The sequence below is a fragment of the Geotrypetes seraphini genome, chromosome 5 (assembly GCF_902459505.1).
Source record: "Geotrypetes seraphini chromosome 5, aGeoSer1.1, whole genome shotgun sequence".
Taxonomy (NCBI): domain Eukaryota; kingdom Metazoa; phylum Chordata; class Amphibia; order Gymnophiona; family Dermophiidae; genus Geotrypetes; species Geotrypetes seraphini.
Window position 1 is genome coordinate 256,107,277 of NC_047088.1, and position 26,878 is coordinate 256,134,154.

The following is a 26,878-nucleotide window of genomic DNA, read 5'->3' on the forward strand; positions in this document are numbered from 1 at the left end:
GAGAGAGCGCCGAAGCCGCTTTTTTTTTTGTTCGTGGCTCCTCGCGCTGAAGTTAAAAAGGTGCGGGAGAAGGGCGTGCGCACGGCAGGGGAAGGAGTGGGAAGGGGGGGGTGGAGAACAGGAGGAAGACCAGTGCCCCGAGGAAGACTGCGCCCAGGACGGATCCCCCACCCCTCTTACTACGACACTGCCTCCACCTCTTTTTATTTTTTCCATTTTGGGTTTTTTTCCCTCTTTTCCTGTTTGCCTTGTGTTATTGTTTCACTCTGAGTCAGTGGCGTACCTAGGGTATGTGACACCCGGGGCCCATCATTTTTTTTTACCCCCATGCCCCACCCCCGCCCCACCCTTGGTACACTACTTTTACAGTCCGAAAAAGGCTAAGAAGCTGGCGGGAGAGGCAAAATCGTCCTTAGTTTAAGGAACACCCTTCTGATCTGGCTCTATCCCGCCCCCTTTGTGATGCCACCGGACAGCGTTCTCAGCCATTGGTCAACCTTGCCTTGTCTCGCAGCGCCCAGGCAAGGTCGACCAATGGCTCAGAACGCTGTCCGGTGGCGTCACGAAGGGGGTGGGAGAAAGCCAGATCGGGAGGGTGTTCCTTAAAGGACGCTTCCGCCGCTCCCGCCGGTTTCTTAGCCTTTTTCTTGGCCGCAGGGGTGGACCGGCAGCCGCGCTGAAGTGCAGGTCCCAGGAGGTTCCGGATCTGGCCGGCTGTGCACCCCCATAAGGGGGGGGGGGTTGGTACACCACTGCTCTGAGTTTATCTAAAGCCAGTTCTGCACATAAAGCAATGTTTTATACAAGTCAAAATGCATTATTATAACCATGGAAAAACTGTGCATCCATTATGAATACCAAGTTGATGCACAGTCAGCCTGTATATATACACAGCTCTAACACAGCCAGCAGAGGTATTCCCAGGATGGGGGTTGAATGGTGTTTGCACTAAACTCATACTTTATAAATATGCAAATATGAATATAAAATAACCCAGGAGCCTTGTGCATGGTAAAGACCAGATGTGAGCAGAAGTGTATAAATTAGTTTTGGAATTTTGATGGCACTTTTACACAGTTTAAAAAAAAATGCCTTCTTACAGATAAAGAAATGTAAATGGGACAAAAAGTAGTCACAGTGGCAAAGAAATGCATTCCCGCTTTTTCTATCGTTCCAAAATACCATTTAGCAATGTACGATTTAGAAGCTTGCTTGTATTTCTCAATTGATTGAATTTGCGCTCTATCCCTATTCATAAGAGGGATGATTATTGATGTTTAGACATGTCTATGTTATATGTTGGTAATCGCAGGAAAACAAGATTTTATGTATTTGATAGGAAACTGCATAGTTGCATGCGGTATATAATTATTTAAATAAATAAACAGATCAACTGGGAAAATTCATTATTTCCTCTGACCTCTGTGCCTGGTTAGATAAGTAGGTGCCAGCAGTGTATGTCAACATATCGGAATATTTTTTCTGTTCTGTAATGGCAATTTCACATCAGTGGCCATTACCACCCATAATTTTGGGACCTAAATTTTGGCGATATTTTTTAAATCTGCCCCTGTGTGCAGAACATATGAACATAAGAATAGCCTTACTGGGTCAGATCAATGGTCCATCATTCTCATGGTGGCCAATCCAGGTCACTAGCACCTGGCCAAAACCCAAGGAGTAGCAACATTCCATACAGAATCTCAAAGAATAGCAAGATTCCAGAATCCCAGAGAGTAACAAGATTCTAGAATCCCAAAGACTAGCAACATTCCATGCTACCAATCCAGGCAAGCAGTGGCTTCCCCCATGTCTTTCTCAATGACAGACTATGGACTTTTCCTCCAGGAACTTGTCCAAACCTTTCTTAAAACCAGCTACGCTATCCGCTCTTACCACATCCTCTGGCAACGTGTTCCAGAGCTTACCTATTCTCTGAGTGAATTTTTTTTTCCTCCTATTGGTTTTACAAGTATTTCCCTGTATCTTCATCGAGTGTCCCCTAGTCTGTGTAATTTTTGACAGAGTGAAAAATCTACCTACTTGTACCCTTTCTACTCCATTCATGATTTTGTAGACTTCAATCATATCTCCCCTCAGTCGAATCTTTTCCAAGCTGAAGAGCCCTAATTGTTTTAGTCTTTCCTCATACGAGAGGAGTTCCATCCCTTTACCATCTTTGTCGCTCTTCTTTGAACCTTTCCTAGCGCCACTGTATTTTTCTTGAGATAAGGAGACCAGAATTGAACGCAATACTCCAGATGAGGTCGCACCATGCAGTGATACAGGGGCAGTACAGTTATAGGTATAGAATACTGGATACATATACATCTAAGGGACAGACCCCGTTCCATAAACCTTGTAGTCTACTGAAAACAGGCAAACAGGATGCACATGAGAATGAGGGACTTTCATTCATTACAGGAAAATGGTTAAATGCAGCTTTGGAATGGACAGAAAAAGAAGAGGTTTACCCCCTCCTTTACAAAGCCACAATAGTGTTTTTAATGCCAGCCACGGCAGTAAGAACTCAGATGCTCATAGGATTCCTATAAGCGTTGGAGTTCTCACCGCCGCAGCCTGCGCTAAGAATGCTAGCACGGCTTTGTAATGGAAGGGCCTAAGATTTCATAATAGCGTCAAAAAGGTAGAATTTTACTCAGCATTTTGTCTCAAAAAATATCCAGTTCAGATGTATGGTACAAAGGACAATCAGAAAACAGACAGATCATATAAAAAAGCTGAATAGAATTACAACTGGCAAGTAGCTGATTTGTGAAGTTCCAGTAAAAGTCGAAAAATAAATGCCTTAAGCCATATCAGTATTTAACAATTCTATTTCAAAAATAGTTATTTTATGGGTTGATATAGGGCTCCTTTTACTAAGCTGCTTTAACGCATGGAATAGCGCGCACTGCACGCTAATGCCAGCATTGAGCTGGCGTTAGTTCTAGCCATGTAGCGCAGGGTTAGCGTGCGCGTGCTAAAAACGCTAACGCAGCTTAGTAAAAGGAGCTCATAACGTCAGTATCTCCATTTACAAGGTGCTCACACCATGCCTTTGGTTTTAACACAGTTCAATGTCTTAAATGAAGCATTAAGAATGCTCAGCCCTTGTGATCCTTTACTGCTAAGGCCCAAGTGAAATAAATAATTGTCATTCTGATATATTTTACTCCGTCTTTTGTTTTCTGCAGGGTGCCCGGATAATTTCACCGACTCCCAGTGCCTAAATCCTATTATTGCCTTCCAAGGTTGTATGAGACTCATCAGTATTGATAACCAGCCAAAAGATCTCGTTTTAGTTCAACAAGGCTCCCTGGGGAATTTCAGTGACTTGCGCATTGATCTTTGCAGCATCAAGGATAGGTAATTTTAATCTTTTGTGTCACTCTAGCAGGAGATGTGAACATCCTGCAAGAGACATCCTAATCCCAATATTCTTTATAAAAAAAATACGTAATTGACTTCTTTTGTACAGCAAGGGTTTATTTATCGAGGAAATAAAGACTTAACATTCGATAAATCTTTCAGCAAAGAAATAACCGAGTGGAAACAAAATGTACTTTTTGACTCAAAGTCTAAATGGCGTTTTTATGTCAGTTTGTAACAATCTCATTTGAATTATATAAATGAGGAAAACTTAATGGCATCTCATAAAAAGCCAGATAATACCCTCAAAAGTTTTTCAGCATGTTTCTGTATGTTTTTTTTTTGTTTTTTTTTTTAAAGTAGTGCAGTTTATTAAAGAGACATCAATTTTAGTAGTAAAAGTTTGCTCTAATTTGAAAAAGGGAGCACATCACAAGTGGCTAACCAGAATTACTATGACTAGTAGCAGTGGGGTACCAAATGGGGTGGGGGGGCGGACAGCCACGGGTGCAAGCCCTAGGTGGGTGCACAGCCGGCCAGATCCGGGTCCGGAACATCCTGCCCTACTGTGCAACAGGACCTGCACCTCAGCGCGGCTGCCGGTGTACTCCCTCCGACATACTTGCTCTGGTGCAGAGTCGACAGCCACGCTGAGGTACAGGAAGGTCCCACGATGACTACGTCTGCTGGCTCTGCTCCGGAAGAAGTAAGTTACATTGGAGGGGGTGGACCCGGCAGACGCAGTCATCGCGGGACCTTCCTGCATCTCAGCGCAGCTGCCGACTCTGCTCCAGAGCAAGTACATCAGAGTGGGGTGCACCGGCAGCCGGCAGCTACAGTAATTGTGGGACCTTGCTGCATGAAGGGAGAGAAGGGAGCAGGACTGCTGCATGAAAGAGTGGTGGAGGGAGAGAAAGAGGGCAGGGTAGTATGGAAGGGTGGTACTGATGGAATTGGAGTGCAGGGAAAGGGGAGAGAGACATAAGGGGGAAGGATACTGGATGGAATTGGATTAGAGGGAAAGAAAGGGGGCAGATGCTGATGGAAGTGGGGGAAGGGAGAGACAAGGGGTAGATGCTAATTGAAGAGGGGTGGATGGAGAGAGAAAGGGCAGACATTGGATGGTAGTGGGGAGGGTAGAGGGGGAGCCTATGCTGGATGGAAGTGCGGATGGGAGAGATAAGGGAGCAGATGCAGGAAGGAAATGGGGAGGAGAAAAAGAGGGGAACAGACACTGGATGGAAGTGGACAGAGAGAGGAGAAGGTACTAGATGGAAGGGGTAGAGAAAGAGGGCACATGATGGAAGGAGAGGATAAATAAAAGGAGGGCACATGGTGGGGGAAAAAGGATTGAGTTAGTGAAATACTGGAGGGGTTGAGGGAAAGAGGTGGTAAGCTGTAGGTAGTAAAAAAGAAAATTGATGACAGGGTAATAAGAACATAATTTAGACAGATGCAGAAAATAAGTTGAAAGGAAAATGAAGGGAAAATGGAAAGGGATTGCAGAGGAGAGGTTTGGGAGAGGGAAGGAGAGGAGAGAGATGCCAGACCAATGGGGGTGAAAGGAGAGATTGAAGGGGGAGGCATACAGTTTCTGGAAGAGGCATAGAAGGAGAGAAGATGCCATGTAGGGGCAGAGAGATGGCTTACAGTTGATGGAAGGAAGAGAGTAACAAGAAGATGAGGAAAGCAGAAACCAGAGAAGACAAAGGTAGAACAAAAATTTTCTATTTATTTATTGCTTTAGGAGACATGTGTCACTGTTTCTGTTGTGTTGCATTGTACGCAGAGTCCAGCTTCTTGCTGGTTCAATTTAACCTTTGTCTATGTATTTCTATTTTATCCCCCCTTTTACAAAACTGTGGAGTGTTTTTTAGCGCCAGCTGTGGTGGTAGCAGCTCTGATGCTCAGAATTCCGTGAGAGTCAGAGCTGTTACCACCGTGGCTAAAATCCACACTACAGTTTTGTAAAAGGGGGAGGGGTTAGTTTGTGATGACATATTCCATACTAGGCGAAGGTGTTTTCTGTGTTCTGTGTGTTTGAAAGACATGGTTTTCTGTTAGGATTGACTGCAGGATTGATCTGTACTAGTCTGGGTGTATTGATGTACTGCTCACTGCAATATGTAAGATGCTGCCTTTTCCTAGGTACTCATGTGTGACGTGTGGCTTGTTACTAAAAATCATGTTTTTCGTACAGATGGGGGAGTGCCAAAAAATGATGGGTCACATATGCTAGGTATGCTAGGTATGAATAGTAGTTATCTAAAGCAGCCTATAATGTCCCCCATCGAGACAATATAAATAGCACTTGACTGATGCCATATGGCATGTCGTAATAACTTTGGGTTCAATATTCAAAGAGATTTAACTAGCCAGAAATGGCTCCTGGACAGTTAAATTGTCTTTTCAGGGTTAACTGCTAATTTTCACTGGCACTTAATGGGTTACTGCTTGAAATGAAAACCAGCTCTTTTGGGGGCGTTCTGGAGACAGTCACAACTTGGTTGGCTAAGTGTCGGTATTCAGCCTTTGACCAGCCTGGTTAACTGCATACATAGGATCGCATAAAAGTCAGGCGTATCTTTGGGCTCCTTTTCCTAAACATCTGTAGAGGTTTCTAGTGCAGGCCGGTAAGGTAAATGCTCCAACGCTCATAGGAATTGTATGGGCGTCGGAGCATTTACCTTGCCAGCCTGTGGTAAAAAACCTCTACCGCCGTTTAGTAACATAGCGTTTATGTGACATAGAAACATAGAACATAACGGCAGAAAAGGGCCATGGCCCATCTAGTCTGCCCACACTAATGGCCCACCCCCTAACTACCTCCATGAAGAGATCCCACATGCCAATCCCATCTTTTCTTAAAATCTGGCACGCTGCTTGCCTCAATTACCTGTTGTGGAAGATTATTCCAGCGATCAACCATAGCCGATAAAGTGCTGAATAGCGCTGAATATTTGGAAACCTGGAAATTCAGTGCTGGTGCCTGGACATGGACCTGCATTGAATTTCTGGATTTAATGCCAGTGGCAGCCAGCAAAATGCTGATCACTCTTGGCTGAATATTGGACCCTTTGCTTATATTTTGGTGGTCACTGTACAGCCTTAGTCATGTTTTGGCAGTGGCGTACTTAGGGGGGGAGGTCCGCCCCGGGTGCATGCCCCAAGGGGGTGCACAGGAGAAAGCTGAACGGGGATGACGGGGGACCCGCGGGGTTAAATACAACTCGAGCCGCGAGGCTCGTCTTCTGTTCCTACCTGCCCTGCCGCGCACACATAGCCGACCGGAAGTCTTCCCCGATGTCAGCCCTGACGTCGGAGGGAGGGCTTACGCAAGGCCTGCCCTACGACGTCAGCGCTGATATCGGGGAAGACATCCGGTCGGCTATGTGTGCGTGACAGGGCAGGCAGGAAATAGAAGATGAGCCTCGCAGCTTGAGCTCCATTTGGCTGAGAAAGTTGCTAAGATGAGGGCTGGGAGGCAAATGTGGAACACAAAAGGGGGGAGGGTGTGCATTTTTGGACACAAGGCATGAACTTGGGAAAGAGGATGGAGGAAGGCAGGGAAAGAGATGCTGAGGTGGGGGAGGGAATGTGTTTTTGGACACAGAAGACATGAACTTGGGAGAGAGGAAGGGAGGGAAAGAGATGCTGAGATGGGAAAGGGTGTGCCTTTTTGGACACAAGGCATGAACTTGGGAGAGAGGATGGAGGAAGGGAAGGAAAGAGGTGGGGGAGGAAGTGCGTTTTTGGACACAGAAGGCATGAACTTGGGAGAGAGGAAGGGAGGGAAAGAGATACTGAGGTGGGAGAGGGTGTGCGTTTTTTGACACAATGCATAAACTTGGGAAAGAGGATGAAGGGAGGGAAAGAGGTGGTGGAGGGAGTGCTTTTTGGACACAAGGCATGAACTTGGGAGACAGGATGGAGGAAGGGAGGGGAAGAGGTGGGGGAGGGAGTGTGTTTTGGACACAGAAGGAAAGATAAGCAAAGACAAAACCTTATCTCCTCTAAAAAGAGGAGACTGAGAGGGGACATGATCGAAACATTCAAGATACTGAAGGGAATAGACTTAGTAGATAAAGACAGGTTGTTCACCCTCTCCAAGGTAGAGAGAACGAGAGGGCACTCTCTAAAGTTAAAAGGGTTAGATTCCGTACGAACATAAGGAAGTTCTTCTTCACCCAGAGAGTGGTAGAAATCTGGAACGCTCTTCCGGAGGCTGTTATAGGTGAAAACACCCTTCAGGGATTCAAGGCAAAGTTAGACAAGTTCCAGTTGAACCAGAACGTACGCAGGTAAGGCTAGACTCTAGTAGGGCACTCACTAAAGTTAGAAGGGAAAAGATTCCATACAAACGTAAGGAAGTTCTTCTTCACCCAGAGAGTGGTAGAAAACTGGAACGCTCTTCCAGAGGTTGTTATAGGGGAAAACACCCTCCAGGGATTCAAGACAAAGTTAGACAAGTTCCTGCTAGACCAGAACGTACGCAGGTAGGGCTAGTCTCAGGGCGCTGCTCTTTGACCAGAGGGCCACCGTGTAAGCGGACTGCTGGGTATGATGGACCATTGGTCTGACCCAGCAGCGGCAATTCTTATGTTCTTGTGTTATCCTTATAACGGGTTCCTTTTACTAAAGGCACACTAACCGATTTAGTGTATGCTGAAGATTAGTTAATGTGTGCTAAATTCTAAGGCATCCAATATATTCTATGGGCGCCTTAGAATTTAGCGCATGTTAAATCAGTTAGTACACCTTAGCAAAAGGACCCCATTATTTTTAGCAAATGTTATATAAAGAACATTTGCTGGGGTTTACTAAACAGCAGCAGAGGCTTCTACCACAGGCCGGCGAGTTAAATGCTCTGACGCTCATAGAATTCCTAGCCCACGGGAGAAACCTCTACCGCAGGGGTGTCAAACTCAATCACATAAGGAGCCGAAATCTAAAACATAGGCTAAGTCGTGGGACAAATTTTTGATTAAGATACTTAGGGATCCTTTTATTAAGGTACGCTAAACGATTTAGCGAACGTCAAATGTGCACCTTAATAAAAGGACCCCTTAGTCTTAGTAGAAGAGTATGGTTACAACCTCTCCAACCCCACGCCAACCCAACTAGGCTCTATGATGTAAACAAAATAATTTTTTTTTTTTTTTTTAAACTTTTCCTCTCTTTTAGGACCTAGTTCTCGCTTGCTGTCTAACACCAGCTCTGGCAGGATACATATTTCAAATCTGACCTATTGTAATCACAAGCAAGAGCAAAAGTGGAAATGTCCAATCAGAATAGTGCACTGCAAGGTCATGTTGGTTTGTAGCGTCACAAGATTCGGAGCAACGGTTTGATCGTTGTGTTTTAGAGCATATTTATCCAATTGATACCCAAAGACTCCTAAGACTCCTGATGCAGGCCGGGTGGCCGAAACATGATCATGTCGAGTCATTGAGTTACTTTGGATGAATGAGTTATTTTGGATGAATAAAGACATTTGGATTTATCAGATGAGTTGAAAGACACTTTTTGTGCACTATTCTGATTGGACATTTCCACTTTTGCTCTTGCTTGTTTGATTTTTGTGGATTTGTTTCCCCTGTTTTAGTGTGCCTATTGTAATCACAAAACAGAAAATAAAATTATTTTGTGTAACTTTAATTGTCTGGTCATTATTCAAATATTAAAAAAAAAAAAAGAGCAAAGCGTAAGACGTAAAAGGAATCACGCTGTCATGGAAATTGGAACCACCTTTACCTTAAAGTAACAGAAAAGTACTGATCTACTTATGTAATGAATATTACGCATTCAAATGTAAGGCACAGAATTAAAGGCACAGCCTTTATCCAACTAACTACAACAATCCTATTAAGAAATGCCTTCGCCGGACCAGACCTTAGGTCCATCTAGACCGGCGACCCGCGCACGTGGAGGCTAAGCTAGGTGTTCCCTGATAAATACCTTGTTTACCCGTATCCCTCAATGTGATTCGCCAGAAGGTGTGCATCCAACTTGCCTTTGAATCCCCGAATGGTGGTCTCGGTCACAACCTCCTCTGGGAGAGCATGCCAAGCGTCCACCACTCGCTGCGTGAAACAGAACTTCCTGACATTTGTCCTGGGCCTGTTGCCCCTCAGTTTCAGTTCATGACCTCTTGTATCCACTACAACAGTTGTAACGGTTTCCTTAGCCTACTCATGATCCCTCGTCTATTTAAATGTTTCCTGACACCTGTCCTCACCTCATCCAGGTCTACATAAGGCCCCGCACTCTCCGGGAACATTTCATTCACTGCCGCTTGGCACATGCAGCTTTGGCCAAAATAAGAACACCACCGAGCTCCAGTGCTCACTGAGCGCTCACGCTCTCTTCCAGTCAGATAACCTCACGCAAGCAAACGCTCCCAGAGTGAAGGCGCGGGGCAAGAAAAACAGCCTCGGCAGGCTGCTTTACTGTCCGAATCTTCCTCCTGAGTCCCCAGATGCTGGTGAAGAGCAACGGCAGCGGTGATTACGCCGGCGGCAGGCAGGGTGCAAGCAGCTGGGAGAACTAGGAAGCCTGGAGGGAGGGAGGGAAGGAATGGCGGGCCAAATTGTGGCAGCGGCAGGAATTGTCTGGCGGGCCAAATTTTATTACTCCGCAGGCCAGAGTTTGACATGTCTGCTCTACTGCCTTTCAGCAAAAGGAGCCCACGTATTTAAATACATCTCATGATTTTACTAATTTTGTCTGACGTCCTTCACTCCTTCAATTTGAGTTCCACCCTAGACATGGAAGAAAAATATTGATGTTCTCCTGTTTTGATGTAATTTATAGAGGGCAACAGGGAGTATGTACAAATCAGGGCTACTTCATATTTCTTCGGCTTTTAATACCATAAATCAGGGAATTCTGATAAAGCGACTTGTTGAAATTGGAATTTCTGGAAATATTTTATGGTTTAGATGGTTTTGTCTGATTGAATACAGCAGGTGATAAATGTTCCTTAAGGTATACTATGCTAAATGGTATTGCTCAGAGATATTCTGTACACAATCAGCTACTTTATTCAATATCTATATGTTTGATTTGCAGAGTAAGTTATCAGTTATATGCAGAGGATTTACAGGAGGGGGAGCTTCCTGTTACAGTTACTATTGGGGAAGAGATAAGACTTTTTAATGAATCTTCTGCCAAGAAAACATATCTACCTCATGCTTCTGTTTGCTGCTTTTGCCAAGGCATAATAAAACTTCCCTCTCAACCTTCTTTTTGCTGGCGAATAGTACACCAGAGACTGGGTTAGGTATATATAATTCCCTAGTCAATCTGTACCTGTCCAATGCCACCCATCACCTGGCTAAAAATATGCACAGGCAAGAGGCATTCCTGTGAGCATCTTTAGGGAGACTTTTAAAAAAAAAATGCATGCAAATTGCATTTTAAACTTTTTTCGTCTTATTTTCCATCTGAAAATATCTGCAGAAAAAAAAGCAGGTGTAAATGTTACATTACATTAGAGATTTCTAATCTGCCATTGCCTTGCGGTTCAAGGCGGATTACAAAAGAATTACAAAAAGCGTATTACAAGAAGAAGATATGTGGTAATTTCTAGAGGCGATAAAGAGTAGATGGGGTTGCTTTGAGGAATCGGGAAGGTATTGGGAAGTGGGAAGGAGCTAGCAGTATTAAGTCGTTTGCAGGAATTTCTTGAAAAGTAGCGTCTTTACTTCTTTTCTGAATGTTTTGTAGTCTGGGGTCATAAGTACTAGATTGGAGATTTGGTTGTCGAGTTTTGCGTCTTGTGTGGCTAGGAGGCCATCATATACTTTTTTCCGCTTGACCTCTTTGATAAGAGGGTGCGTGAATGGAGTGTGGGTTTTCCCATGTGTAGTTGATATAGCTTGGATGTCTATATGTAAAAGGGATGGTAGTTGATATAAGACCTTTCTGTGGCCACAACCGAAGTGGTTTACAAATTATGCCCACCCCCCGCCCTTTACGAAGCCCCATTAGGCTTTTTTTATTGATAGCCGCGGTGGTATTAGTTCCGATGCGCACAGAATTCCTATGGGCGTCAAAGCTCATAGCGCTGCGGCTGGCAATAAAAAAGCCTAACGAGGTTCGTAAAAAGGGGAAATATATAGAGATATTTATTTTGTACCTCAAGCAATAGAAGCTTAAGTGACTTTCCCAAAGTCACAAGGAACTGTAGTAGGAATCAATAAACACAAAACTCTACCCTTCAAGAGTACATGCAAAATATAACACAAAAATATGACAATATAGTACTCTTTTATAAATAGGAGGGGAAAGCCTCAGAACTCATCTGTAGCAAAATTCCTATGCTTCTAGACTAGATAGGGTAGGTAACTTTATAGGCTAAAGAAACCTCTATTTTTTTCTATATAAGAACAGCCTTACTTGGTCAGACCAATGGTCCATCAAGCCCAGTAGCCTGTTCTCACGGTGGCCAATCCAGATCACTAGTACCTGGCTAATACCCAAGGTGTAGCAATATTCCATACTACCAATACAAGGCAAGTAGTGGCTTCCCCCATGTCTTTCTCAATAACAGACTATGGACTTTTCCTCCAGGAACTTGTCCAAACCTTTCTTAAAACCAGCTACGCTATCCACTCTTACCACATCCTCTGGCAACGCGTTCCAGAGCTTAACTGTTCTCTAAGTGAAAAAACAATTTCCTGCAATTGGTTTTAAAAGTATTTCCCTGTAACTTCATCAAATGTCCCCTAGTCTTTGTCATTTTTGACGGAGTGAAAAGTCGACCCACTTGTACCCGTTCTACTCCACTCAGGATTTTGTAGATTTCAATCATATCTCCCCTCAGCCGTCTCTTTTCCAAGCTGAAGAGCCCTAACCGTTTTAGTCTTTCCTCATACGAGAGGAGTTCCATCCCCTTTACCATCTTGGTCGCTCTTCTTTGAACCTTTTCTAGTGCTACTATATCTTTCTTGAGATAAGGAGACCAGAACTGAACGCAATACTCCAGATGAGGTCGCACCATGGAGCGATACAGGGGCATTATGACATTCTTAGTCTTGTTAACCATCCCTTTTAAAATAATTCCTAGCATCCTATTTGCTTTTTTGGCTACCGCCACACATTGGGCAGAAGATTTCATCATATTGTCTACGATGACACCCAGATCTTTTTCTTGGGTGCTAATCCCCAGGGTGGACACTAGCATCCGGTAACTGTGATTCAGTTTATTCTTCCCAATGTGCGTCACTATTCCAGGGTTAATCAATTTCATATATGAAAATATTCACTTATCTGTAGGGTTACAGATAAGTGCATTTTTTTTAAATACATGAGATTAATTAACTGACTGTCAGCCAGATGGAAAGGTTAGGATAAGTTTAAAGGTCTCTGATTATAAAAACAAAACAAACATATTTTGGATAATAAATGAAACAGAAGTCAGATGGAATAACACACACCTATAGGCAAACGTTACCTAAGGAACCCAGAGTAATCACAGACTTTAGAGTAAAAGGTATCCAATCTCACTCTGTTGATTTGGGTTGTGTTTTCATGTAGCCAACTGACACTGAAAGCAGGTAGTGATAAGCTGCTGTTGAGGCTCTCTTGGACGTGTGATATAGTGATGATAGCTACGGACCTTTATGTGAAGAAAATCAATAAAAACATGAGAAAAAGGAAGCTGATATGGTTCTCCAAACTAGTGGCGGAGAAAAATAAAGGCGAAAGAGTTGACGTTCATGAAATATAAAAAAACCCAAGAAGAGGAGTGCAGAAAGGACTACAGGGTGAAACTGAAAGAAGCCAAGAGAGAGATACGTCTGACGAAAGCACAGGCGGAAGAACAAATGGCTAAAAATGTAAAAAAAGGAGACAAAAATTTTTTCAGATATATTAGTGAAAGGAGGAAGATGGAAAATGGAATTGCTAAACTAAAAGATGCTGGGAACCGATATGTGGAGAGTGATGAGGAAAAAGCAAATGTGCTAAACAAATACTTCTGTTCTGTGTTCACAGAAGAAAATCCTGGAGAAGGACCGAAGTTGTCTGGCAAAGTTACACGAGAAAATGGAGTAGATTCTGCGCCGTTCACAGAGGAGAGTGTTTATGAGCAACTTGAAAAACTGAAGGTGGACAAAGCGATGGGATCCATCCCAGGATACTGAGGGAACTCAGAGAGGATCTAATAACCAAAGTAGTACACTTTTCAAAATCTGGCGCTCTCTAACCTCCAAAATAGACTCCACCTCTCTCCCCTCCTCCCCCTCTGCCGAAGTCCTAGCAGAATTCTTCAATGAAAAGGTCACTACCTTACGACGCACCTTCCCTCCTACAGTCTCCTACAACTCCCTGGTGCTCACGGACTCCAACTCTACCCTTAGGCCTCTAGCTCTATCCCAGCCGACAGATTCTGGACTGCCTTTGAGCTCGTATCTGAATCCCTCATCCTCAAAATCTGTCTCAAACTGAAATCTTGCAACTGTTCTTTAGACCCTTTTCCCTCTTACCTCTACGAGGAAATACCCACTCTGGCCATCTCTTCCATTACCAAACTCTTAAACTCTGCCCTACATTCGGGCCTATTCTCCCCAGAAATGGGCCATATCTCCTTATCCCCCCTATTGAAAAAACCTGACCTCAACCCCTCTGCTCCATCCAGCTATCGCCCAATAGCAAATATCCCTCTCCTAACTAAGTTGCTCGAGTCCATCATTGCGACCCAACTCTCATCCTATCTAGAGAAATTCTCCATTCTCCTACCTTACCAATGCGGCTTCCGCCCCAATTTCAGTACCGAATCCCTACTGACCTCTCTAATCTCCAAGGATCAACAACTTCACTCCCGCAACAAGTTCGCCATCCTCCTGCAATTCGATCTTTCTGCCGCTTTCGATGTCGTCCACCACGATATTCTAATTTACCAACTCTCTGAGATTGGCATCACCTCTACAGTCCTTGAATGGTTCTCTAAATTCCTTCGTTCCCGATCCTACACTGTCAATATGAATGGCATCTCATCCTCCCCCTGGATACCAACCTGCGGAGTCCCGCAAGGCTCACCTCTATCTCCCATCCTCTTCAACATTTATATGTCCTCTCTAAAACTTCTCCATCTATCCCCCCTCAAAACAATCTACACCTATGCTGATGACATCCTTGTCCTTCTCGAGACCGACTCGAACCTCACTAATCTCTCAGACAACATTTCCTCCTTTATCTCGAACCTCCAATCTTGGGCCCGCACCGTCCAAATGAAATTGAATGAATCCAAGACAAAACTTCTTTGGCTTGGCCCAAAATTAGAGCAGCTACCTACCTCATTTCCACTATCCTCTGGCTCCACTCTGCAGCTCGAATTCTCCAGCAAGGACCTGGGTGTCATTATCGATTCTACACTGTCTTTCAATGATCACCTCAATTCCCTGGTAAAAAAATGTTATTTCAGCCTTCATGTGCTGAGGAAAGTCAGATCTTGTTTCCATCAAAAACATTTTGCCGTTCTCGTCCAATCCATCATCCTCTCCAGATTGGACTATTGCAATTCTATCTTCATAACCCTAACAAAGAAAAACCTTCACAGACTCCAACAGATTCAAAATGCCGCAGCCAAGCTTATCTTTTCAAAAAGTAAATTTGATCACGTCACACCGCTCCTTTTCAAGCTTCATTGGCTTCCGATAATTTCCAGAATCCACTTCAAATGCATCTGTCTAACCTTCAAGATCATCCATGGCATCATTCCTCCATTCATCCCGCTCTCTTGGAACTCCTCAAACCCTAACGCCTCCAGACCCATCCAAAAATCGAAACTCTCCTTCCCCTCACTAAAAGGCATTTCTCTCCCAGGAAAATTAGGGACTTCCCTCCCCTTCAGACTCACCGAGCTCTGGAACAACCTTACCTTCCCTCTTCGGAACCTTAGTGCTCTCCAACCCTTCCGTAAACAGCTGAAAACCTGGTTATTCTCTAAAACCTAACATCCCTCCTAATTTGACACCCTTGCCCTCTAACCTCCCTCTTTCCTCTGTTCCTCTTCTAACACTTTCCATGGAGTTCCTTTCAAATTACTATTCATGTAAACCATGCCGAGCTCCACAATTGCGGAGATGGTGCGGTATATAAACCTAAGGTTTAGTTTAGTTTAGTTTAGGTTCTGGCGAGTCCTATTAAAGACTTGTTCAACAAATCTCTGGAGACAGGAGTGATTCCTGGGGACTGGAGGAGAGCGGATGTGGTCCCTATTCATAAAAGTGGTCACAGGGATGAAGCAGGAAACTACAGGCCGGTGAGCCTCACTTCAGTTGTTGGAAAAATAATGGAAGTGTTGCTGAAAGAAAGGATAGTGTACTTCCTTGAATCTAATGGGTTACAGGATCCGAGGCAACATGGCTTTACAAAAGGTAAATCGTGCCAAACGAACCTGATTGAATTTTTTGATTGGGTGACCAGAGAGCTGGATCGAGGACATATGCTAGATGTAATTTACTTGGATTTCAGCAAAGCCTTTGATACAGTTCTTCATAGGAGGCTGTTGAACAAACTTGAAGGGCTGAAGTTAGAACATAAGAATTGCCGCTTCTGGGTCAGATCAGCGGTCCATCGCACCCAGCAGTCCGCTCACACAGCGGCCCCCAGGTCAAAGACCAGTGCCCTAACCGAGACCAGCCCTACCTGCGTTCGTTTTGGTTCAGCAGGAATTTGTCCAACCTTGTCTTGAATCCCTGGAGGGTGTTTTCCCTTATAACATTCTCTACCACTCTCTGGGTGAAGAAGAACTTCCTTACGTTTGTACGGAATCTATCCCCTTTTAACTTTAGAGAGTGCCCTCTTGTTCTCCCTACCTTGGAGAGGGTGAACAACCTGTCTTTATCTACTAAGTCTATTCCCTTCATTATCTTGAATGTTTCGATCATGTCCCCTTTCAGTCTCCTCTTTTCAAGGGAGAATAAGCCCAGCTTCTCTAATCTCTCAATGTAGGACCCAAAGTGGTGAACTGGGTTAGAAACTGGCTGTCCGACACACGTCAGAAAGTGGTGGTTAATGAAAGTCGCTCGGAGGAAGAAAAGGTGAGTAGTGGAGTCTCTCAGGGTTCGGTGCTGGGGGCCGATCCTTTTCAATATGTTTGTGAGTGACATTGCTGAAGGGTTAGAAGGAAAAGTGTGCCTTTTTGCAGATGATATCAAGATTTGTAACGGAGTAGACACCGAAAAGGGAGTGGAAAATATGAAAAAGGATCTGCAAAAGTTAGAGGAATGGTCTAATGCCTGGCAACTAAAATTCAATGCAAAGAAATGCAGAGTAATACATTTGGGGATTAATAATCGGAAGGAACCGTATATGCTGGGAGGTGAGAAGCTGATATGCACAGATGGGGAGAGGGACCTTGGGGTGATAGTGTCCGAAGATCTAAAGGTGAAAAAACAGTGTGACAAGGCGGTGGCTACTACCAGAAGGATGCTGGGCTGTATAAATAGAGGCGTAGCCAGTAGAAGGAAGAAGGTGTTGATGCCCCTGTACAGGTCATTGGTAAGGCCCCACTTGGAGTATTGTGATTAGTTTTGGAGACCGTATCTAGCGAAGGACGTAAGAAAACTTAAAGTGGTCCAGAGGAGGGCAACGAAAATGATAGGAGGCTTGCGCCAGAAGACGTATGAGGAGAGACTGGAAGCCCTGAATATGTATACCCTAGAGCAGGGGTGTCCAATGTCAGTCCACGAGGGCCGCAATCCAGTCGTGTTTTCAGGATTTCCCCAATGAATATGCATTGAAAGCAGTGCATACACATAGATCTCATGCATATTCATTGGGGAAATCCTGAAAACCCGACTGGATTGCGGCCCTCGAGGACCGACATTGGACACCCCTGCCCTAGAGGAAAGGAGGGACAGGGGAGATATGATTCAGATGTTCAAATACTTGAAAGGTATTAACATAGAACAAAATCTTTTCCAGAGAAAGGAAAATGGTAAAACCAGAGGGCATAATTTGAGGTTGAGGGGTGGTAGATTCTAGAGCAATGTTAGGAAATTCTACTTTACGGAGAGGGTGGTGGATGCCTGGAATGCGCTCCCGAGAGAGGTGGTGGAGAGGAAAACGGTGACTTAGTTCAAAGAAGTGTGGGATGAACACAGAGGATCTAGAATCAGATAATAATATTAAATATTGAACTAGGGCCAATACTGGGCAGACTTGCATGGTCTGTGTCTGTATATGGCTGTTTAGGGGAGGATGGGCTGGAGAGGGCTTCAACGGCTGGGAGAGTTTAGATGGGCTGCCGTAGGTTTTAACGGAGATTTTGGCAGTTGGAACCCAAACACAGTACCGGGTAGAGCTTTGAATTCTTGCCCAGAAATAGCTAAGAAGAAAAAATTAAAAATAATTTAAATTGAATCAGGTTGGACAGACTGAATGGACCATTCAGGTCTTTATCTGCCATCATCTACTATGTTGCTATGTTTGTGCTTTCCAGGTGCATTTTTCATAAAGGGGATAAAGGGGATGGAACTCCTCTCGTATGAGGAAAGATTAAAAAGGTTAGGTCTCTTCAGCTTGAAAAAGAGATGGCTGAGGGGAGATATGATTGAAGTCTACAAAATCCTAAGTGGAGTAGAACAGATACAAGTGGATCGATTTTTCACTCCATCAAAAATTACAAAGACTAGGGGACACTCGATGAAGTTACAGGGAAATACTTTTAAAACCAATAGGAGGAAATATTTTTTCACTCAGAGAATAGTTAAGCTCTGGAATGCATTGCCAGAGGATATGGTAAAAACGGATAGTGTAGCTGGTTTTAAGAAAGGTTTGGACAAATTCCTGGAGGAAAAGTCCATAGTCTGTTATTAAGACATGGGGGAAGCCTCTGTTTGCCTGGATGGGTAGCATGGAATGCTGCTACTCTTTGGGATTCTAGAATCTTGTCACTCTCTGGGATTCTGGAATCTTGTTATTCTTTGAGATTCTGTATGGAATGTTGCTACTCCTTGGGATTCTAGAATCTTGTCACTCTCTGGGATTCCGGAATCTTGTTATTCTTTGAGATTCTGTATGGAATGTTGCTACTCCTTGGGATTCTAGAATCTTGTTACTCTCTGGGATTCCGGAATCTTGCTGTTCTTCGAGATTCTGTATGGGTACTAGGGACCTGGATTGGCCACCATGAGAACAGGCTACTGGGCTTGATAGACCACTGGTCTGACCCAGTAAGGCTATTCTTAAGTTCTTATGTTCATTGAAGTCCTTATCAGAAGTCATTTTCAAATCATGATATCTTTATGATGGGTGATTGGTCTTTGCCCTATTGTAGTTATGGTAAACCACAAGACTATATTAAGCATCGATTCAGATATTCCCTCCAATTCCAGGCTCCAAGCAGTCTGGGGATGAATAAGCAATTGTCCTTGCCGAAGGTTACTGAATTCCTCCGTATAGAGCCAGATGGGTCACTGGATTGACAGTGTCAGGGTCACAGCCAAGAGTCTTTCGTAGATGCAAGTACAGCAAGTCTTTCAGCCTAAAGCACAATACAGTTCAATGACATCATAAGCCAATATGGCTGATTGAAAACAAATAACAGTGCATGATTCATTGAATATATTATGGAGGTGGGAGAGGGGTGTTTCCCCCTACCCATCTTCTGGTTAATGCAGAAGCACTTAGGGCCCAATTCTATACTGTTTATAGCACCAACAATATCAGTGTTGATTAGAACAGCACGTAGTGTGATTCCATTAAAGATATGTGCCATATATAGAATCACAATTAGCGGCCATACACGTCACGAACATTTAGGCCAAGGAAAAACAGTCTAACTACCTACACCTAAGCTGTGTGTGGATTGGGTGTGCACTTAACTTTTAAGAATGCCCACGAGCCTCCCATGCTCCTCCCCCTGGTCACGCCCCTTTTTGAGATTCGTGCCGACCACTGACGCACCACACTTTATAAAATGTGCATAGTTCTAAGTAGTGGCAATAAGCATCAAGTAGGAGGCATTAATTGTTAATTATCATCCCCAGCTGGTCTTGTTAAACAATTGAGTTGTGTGCACAAATCAGCTGTGTGCACTATTGTACAGCATCTCCTACCCCATTCAACCCACTTTAAAATTCCTGGGAGTGCCGATAGACAGAGGATGTAACCATGCAGCCACAAATCAACAAAACAATAAAAAAAAATAATTTGCAGTCATGAGAAACCTAAGACAAGTTCGAAAATTCTTCGACAGAAAACAGTTCCAACTCGAGGTACAATCCTTAATCCTAGGTCTAATAGACTACTGCAACATACTATATCTCCCTTGCCCAGCAACCATGATAAAACAACTACAAACAGTACAAAACACAGCCCTAAGACTTATCTACTCGCTGAAGAAATATGACCACATCACAGAGGCATACTACGACTCACACTGGCTCCCAATACAAGCGAGAATACTCTTCAAATTCTACTGCCTACTATTTAAAGCCATAAACAAAGATAGCCCAACCTACTGGAACAACCGACTAATCCAATCCATCTCAACCCAGACACAGGAGAACCCACACATCATTCACACACCCTTCAACCAAAAATGTCAAACAAAAAAACTGTACGACAACCTCCTAGCCACTCGAGCAGAAAAACTAGACCACCAACTCTCCAATTTACTGATCTCGTCCACTGACTCCAAAACCTTCAAAAAAGAAACAAAAACCCGACTATTCAAAAAATACATAAAACCAAACTAACATAGCTAGATCTATCTCAAGCATCACCTGCAAGACTCTCCAATCCTTAGCAACTCAGAAAATGTCCAGACTTCTACTTATATACTTCTAAATGTACTTCTAAACGTCCTGACAAATTCATATGTAATCCGCCTTGAACGTAATGTATTTATGGGGCTTAGAGTCTGCTATTTAGGAGGTGGTAACGGCCCAGTGTTAACTCCATATTAGGCAGCAAATAGTAAGTGGAGCATGTAAATTGCCCAAAATCTTCCATGCCCGCTCTCTGCCCATGCCACACCCTGACACAAAAGGTACATAACACAGGGTTTACTGACGAATGACTGCTACATTACCACAAAGCCTCTTAATTACTGCACAGTAAACCTTGTGGTACGTGCTTAATATGGTTTTGTAAAATATGACAGTGAAGTTACTTTTGGGGACAAGATGTTTTGATCATGTCACCTCTTTGCAGATGGCATAACAGTGGCTGGCTTCTGATAAGGTACCATTTCTCGTATTAGCTTATAAAGTTCTACAAGGGGATGCCAAAAAGTTCTCAGTCCAACCAACCAACTTCCTAAATTCTGAGCGTTATTTTGCCGCTATAGCTGAAAAGTGTTACCTTATTTCGTAAAGTGCCAATTTGCAGAAACAAAATTCTCTATTTTGACGCTATTTCGAATCATTGATTGAGCCATATCCATGTCATTCTCTTCTTTTCAGCACCCCCTCGTACATTCTTCTTCACCTTTGTACCTGGATGACTACTTTACTCAGCACAGAATCCCTGGTTTTTCCAAGCCTCCTTGTTTTGCCTTCCTCCCCCCATCCAGAATATGCCTGGATTCTCTCAACCACCTTATTTCAGAGCCTTCACTTCACAAATTAAAGAAAAGTCTTAAGCCATTTTTCTTTGAGTAGGCATTTGGGCCCGGATTCTGTATAGGACGCCCAGTCTCAGAAGCTATCTAAGCGGCTTTTGAGAATCACACATGGGCATCCAATACAGAATCGCGTCTAAGCCCACCTAAAAAATAGAACCCGGTTCTCTAACCGACGAGACACCAGTTAGAGAATCAGGTTGCCACTGAGATTATCGCGGCAAGGTTTCTCCCTGCCACGATAAGTTTAGCGGCAACCTGTCCCCCCCTCCCACGAAGACTACCGGCAGCAGGGATGCCCAATCCCTCCTGCCCGGCACCTCCTTGAACAATCGCGGCTGGAGGGATGCAAGGCTCCCCAAAATGAAACCTTTTTGCCTAAGAATCTGTTTCCATCATTTCAACCTGGACTATTCCTCACCAAAATTGTGTCCAGTATCTTCTTGTCACTCGTTGGTTCCCTGACACAATCAATTGGCCAATATTACATAGCTTCACAGTTAGAATCTCTCTTTTTAATTACGGCAATTTCTGTTTCTATTTGTGTTTAATACAGAAAGGCCTGACAGCACTAATACATTATTAAACATACTTATCAATCAAATTGTGTAAGATCACACAAAGAGGCGTATCATTAACCAAATGCTAGTCCTAATTTGATACTATCAATCATGTATAATAGTGAAACTGTATTAATATGTTTTCATCCAAAGCAACAGCAAAGAACATTGTCTAATGTCATTTTAATGCTAAATATTGATGTTCTTCCATTCAAAAACAAAATCCCTTCACTAAGTTTTATGTTCAAACTATAGGCCCAAATATGAAAAGAAATTGTCAGCTTAAAGATCAACTGAGAGGCAAGATGTTGCAGAGAGAGGCGGTATGTCGAGAAGGTAGCGATTTGTTAAAACACGGAAAAAGGAAAAGGGGAACTCTGCACTAGAGAATGCCACAGAGAAAAAAATGTGTCCCCATCTCCACCCCGTCCCAACAAACCATCTGATCCCATCCACACAAGCCTCAAATAGTTTTATACTGAACTTATTATATTAAAGTATAAAAAGAAACGATATTCTATACAATTGACATTTTATAAATCAAAGTTCTGGCTGCCGAACTAGAGAAAGATCTTCACCTGGCAGGGCTTTATTTATAAATGTTTATCAATACAATTAATATACTACTTTATCCTAAAGCAAAAACAAGAAAAGAAATATACATTTTTTTCTACCTTTGTTGTCTGATTTCTCCTTTCCTCATCTTCTCTTCATTCAATTCTTTCCAGCCACTGTCTGCCTTCTCTCTGCCTCTTCCATATGCTCTGTTACTGTGGCTCTCCCTTCCATCTCTCCCTCCTCCCATAGTCTGGCATCTCTCTCTTCACCATTTCCCTTCAGCGTCTTACCCCACTCTCTCTTGCCCATTTCCCTTCAGTATCTTCTCCCTACTTTCTCTTCCCCATTTCCCTTCAGTGTCTTCTCCCTACTCTTTCTTCCCCATTTCCCTTCAGCGTCTGTTCCTCTCACCCCCTCCTCTCTCTCCATTTCCCTTCAGCACGCGCATGGTCCAGCAGGCCCCTTCACTCCCAATCGCCACTGTCCTGGTATCTCCCTCCCTTCCCCTCACCTTACCATGGTGATTTTATGGGTTTTTTTTCATCTCCCAGATGCCCAAGCCGGTTTTGATCAAGTCGTGTGTGGCTGCCAAAACTTCTTCTCTGACACTTCCTGTTTCCGGTTGCGTTAGAGGAGAAGTTTCGGCAGCCACACACGACTTGATCAAACTCAAAGCCAGCTCGGGCAGCTGGGAGATGAAAAAGCACGGAAAATCGTCATGGTGAGGGAAAGGAAAAGAGGGAGGGAGGGAGATGCCCAATCAGTGACCGCGCACGCATTCCCTCCCTTAACTGCGGAGACAAGGCCTTTCACTGCTCCACGGAGCGGTGAATGGCCTTGTTTCTGTACCCGCGGTGATGACAACTTTTTCTCCCACTGTTTCGGTGGGTTGCTTGCGGCTAGCCGTGGGTAACAGCCACCTTGTCATTCTCTACTCTGCACCACAGATCAAGTAAAAACAACAGGAGAGATGAGCAAAGAAATTGAATGGACGGGTGCAGTAACCACTAATACAATGTAATATTTGAACAACCGGCATCAAATTTAAATCTCGATTTAAAAGCAGGACTCGACACCGGGCTGTTTCAGTGTACCCGCCTGCATCAGGAGTCTGCAATAATCTGAGAGCTCATGAGACAATGGGGCTCATTTTCAAAAAAGATAGACAAACAAACGACAGCACTTGAACGTCTTACTAGTCAAAACGTCCAAGTGGACATTCTCAAAACAGACATTCTAGATGTATTTCTGGTTGTTTGTCTCCAGTGCGTCCAAATCTTAAAGGGCCGTCTCAGAGGCTTGTTTTGGGCAGGCTTCAGGTGGGCTTAGGACACGGAAACTCGTCAGGCATAATCCAACCTTTAACAAAAGATCCTGGGCTTTTTTTTAGGCGTTTGGAGCTAGTTTTAAAAGCATCTAAATGCTTAAAAGGTGTCCAGACTGACCAGTTGACCACTGGAGGTATTAATCAGTGCAAAAAAAAACCCCAAAACCCTTCTGAAGAACACTGAAAATCTTGAACAGTTATGTAGTTCTTCTCAACAAAAACAAAGAACTACATATCTGCACTGGACGGATTAAGGCATGACTTCCCCTTACTTCCCCAGTGGGCATCACCCAAAGATGTTAAAAAAAACCCCAGTGCATTCTAGCCAGTATTTCAAGGGGATGCTGAAAGAATCTCAGCCCAAGCAACTTCAGATGTTAGCACGGTTCATAGACAACAACGCGGAAGACAAAGGCGCGCACCGACAACTGAGCGCAAGATGGAGGCGCGCGCCGAAGAAAATTACTGTTTTTAGGGGCTCTGACGAGGGGGTTTGTTGGGGAGCACCCCCAGTTTACTTAATACAAATCGCACCGGCGTTGGGGGGGTTGTAACCCCCCCCATTTTACTGTAAACTTAACTTTTTCCCTAAAAACAGGGAAAAAGTGAAGTTTTTCAGTAAAATGTGGGGGGTTACTGTAAACTTAACTTTTTCCCTAAAAACAGGGAAAAAGTGAAGTTTTCAGTAAAATGTGGGGGGTTACAACCCCCCAAACCTCCCACAACGCCTCCACAACGTGGCACGATCTGTATTAAGTAAAGTAGGGGGGTTCCCCCCCACGCCCCCCCCCCCCGTCGGAGCCCTAAAAACAGTAATTTTCTTCGGCGCGCGCCTCCACACTGCACTCAATTGTCTGCTCGCGCCTTTGTCCCGGCGCGCTTTTGACCTGACACCTGTTAGCACAGACATTTGAGCCTAGAGAGCAGAGAGGCACTCTAAGGGTTACTGCGGTGAATTTCACATTAAAAGTTTCAGGTACAGATGTTGCCATATCGTGCTTATATTGTGTGGTGAGACCTCCAAAACCTACTATACCTCTATTAAGATGACACTTGTAGGCATACGGACTCTTGTTGTGGTGTACAGGAGGGTACAGTTGGGTAGGTTTTGGTAAGCAAGATATGGACCACTGTCAAAGGCTTTGCTAAGTGTCATTCTAGTCAGCAATGATTTATTTGGCACTATACATAGAATTGGACTCTGTGAATATTAAATAGCTCCTTATGGGTAAAAAATTAGTACCCGGGTGCACGTCAATGCTAAAAGATATAGTCACATCTTAGGCTAGCGTCGATAATGAGTTGATAAGGGTCTTCCTAAGGAGCAGAATGCTGTCCGCTGTTGCCTTACAAAAGCAATTCGCCAACAAAGATGCTCTGAGTCGAAGCGATGTAAAACACACAATTTCACTTGGGGTATGAGATTAATCTGTGAGCATGTCCCACTTCATTCTTTTCCAATCCACATCATAGTGTTGGCTTCTGAGACAAATTAGACTTACAATGAACACATAACTGTTGGGAGAAAATGTGATTGTAGCAATTGTTAGCACAGATAAGCCATAGAAATGCATTTCAAAAGCTTCTATTATCTGACCAGGGCAAAGCCAACGCCGTTGGCTGCTAATTAAAGCAAATAAACGAAGACGGAGGAAGAGAGTAATTTTGATCAACAGATTATTATGAAAGCTGTAGCAATTTAGCTGACATTGTGAACATCATAAAGAAGCAACTGTGTTCTATTTTTGCAACGCTAGAATTTAAATAATGGGTTTTGTATTTCTAAATGTTATTTGAAGACCCTTGAAATCCATATTTCAATGTAGCTGACCCCCCCCCCCAAATCTTTGAAATACCAAGTTCTATAGCTATTGTGGCCTCTGCGTTGTTCTTTGTAATCTGGCCTATTTGACTTTCAAAAATGCATCTAAAATAATATATTCAAACTTTTGAACTCATTTGAGAGGGAGATAAAGAAGGATCAGTATGAATAGTTCCTCTTCAGGTTAAAATTCAGGTTTTTTTGGAGTGACTTAATTTTGGAGTTGACACTTTGAACTCTTTTTGTTCTTCAGCGTTTTTCTTTATCATTCGGCTCTTTGTCCAGGTTTGCATTCCCAGGAGGGCCAAGACAGCATTTAGAAGAAGCCCAGAACCCAGAACTAGCTCTGAGTTTTACCGGGAATAAATAGCATATTTTATATAATGCATTTTTTTCCTTTCCTGTCTTTTATTTTTCAGTGAAGCCCTCTGCAACAGTGAGCCAGAGAATTTTATTGTACTGGTTTATTGAGATATAACTATCCAAATTGTTGTGAGATGCACTAAAATATTTAAGACTTGGCTAAAGTACAAGTCACAATTACCCACAACAGGTACAAGGGATCTCAAGCGCTCACAGCTAAAAGCCCAATGTTTTTTCAGGGCTAATAGCTACAAAGTGAGCTATCATAGGTCCAATACACTCTCAGAAATTTTTAATATATATGTATTTTTTATTAAGAACATAAGAAGTTGCCTCCGCTGAGTCAGACCAGAGGTCCATCGCTCCTGCGGCGGCCCATCAGGCCCACAGCCTAAGCAGTGGTCCTTGACTATTTTTATAACCTATCTCTACTCCTATCCCTATAACCCAGGGGTGTCCAATGTCGGTCCTTGAGGGCCGCAATCCAGTCGAGTTTTCAGGATTTCCCCAATGAATATGCATGAGATCTATTTGCATGCACTGCTTTCATTGTATGCTAATAGATCTCATACATACTCATTGGGGAAATCCTGAAAACCCGACTGGATTGCGGCCCTCGAGGATCGACATTGGACACCCCTGCTATAACCTCACTTCAATCCTTATCTGTACCCCTCAATTCCCTTGTTCTCCAGGAACCTATCCAAGCCTTCTTTGAAGCCCTGTAACTTGTTCTGGCGTTCCACGTATCCAACCACCCTCTGGGTGAAAAAGTACTTCCTAGCGTTTGTTCTAAACCTGTCCCCTTTCAATTTCTCTGAGTGCCCCCTTGTACTTGTGCTTCCCCATAATCTGAAAAATCTGTCCCTGTCCACTTTTTCTATGCCCTTAAGGATGGACCTCAGGTCTGACCCGGCAGAGGCATTGCTTATGTGCTTATATCATGTCTCCTCTAAGTCTCCGCTTCTCAAGGGAGAATAGCCCCAGCTTTTTTAGCCTGTCAGTATATGAGAGTTTTTCCATACCCTTTGCTCTTCTCTGGACTCCTTCGAGTACTGCCATGTCTTTCTTGAGGTACGGTGACCAATACTGGACACAGTACTCCAGATGTGGGCGCACCATTGTGCGATAAAGTGGCAGGATGACTTCCTTCGTTCTGGCCGTGATGTCCGTCTTAATGATTCCAAGTATTTTGTTTGCTTTCCTTGAGGCTGTGGCGCACTGTGCCGATGCCTTCAGTGTTGTGTCCACCATTACTCCCAGGTCTCTTTCAAGGTTACTTACCTCCAGCAGTGATC

The 26,878-nt window shown here is 43.7% G+C and overlaps 1 protein-coding gene across 5 annotated transcripts in view; it reads left to right on the plus strand.

Annotated features, from left to right (window-relative positions):
- The window catches only part of CNTNAP5 (contactin associated protein family member 5), an 885,931-nt gene that overhangs the window by 590,922 nt on the left and 268,131 nt on the right, over positions 1-26,878 (plus strand). For all 5 annotated transcript variants that reach the window (XM_033947244.1, XM_033947242.1, XM_033947241.1 and 2 more), the window contains one exon: positions 3,198-3,369. In XM_033947244.1, the coding sequence (XP_033803135.1) occupies positions 3,198-3,369 (172 nt within the window). The remainder of the gene's footprint in view (positions 1-3,197; positions 3,370-26,878) is intronic.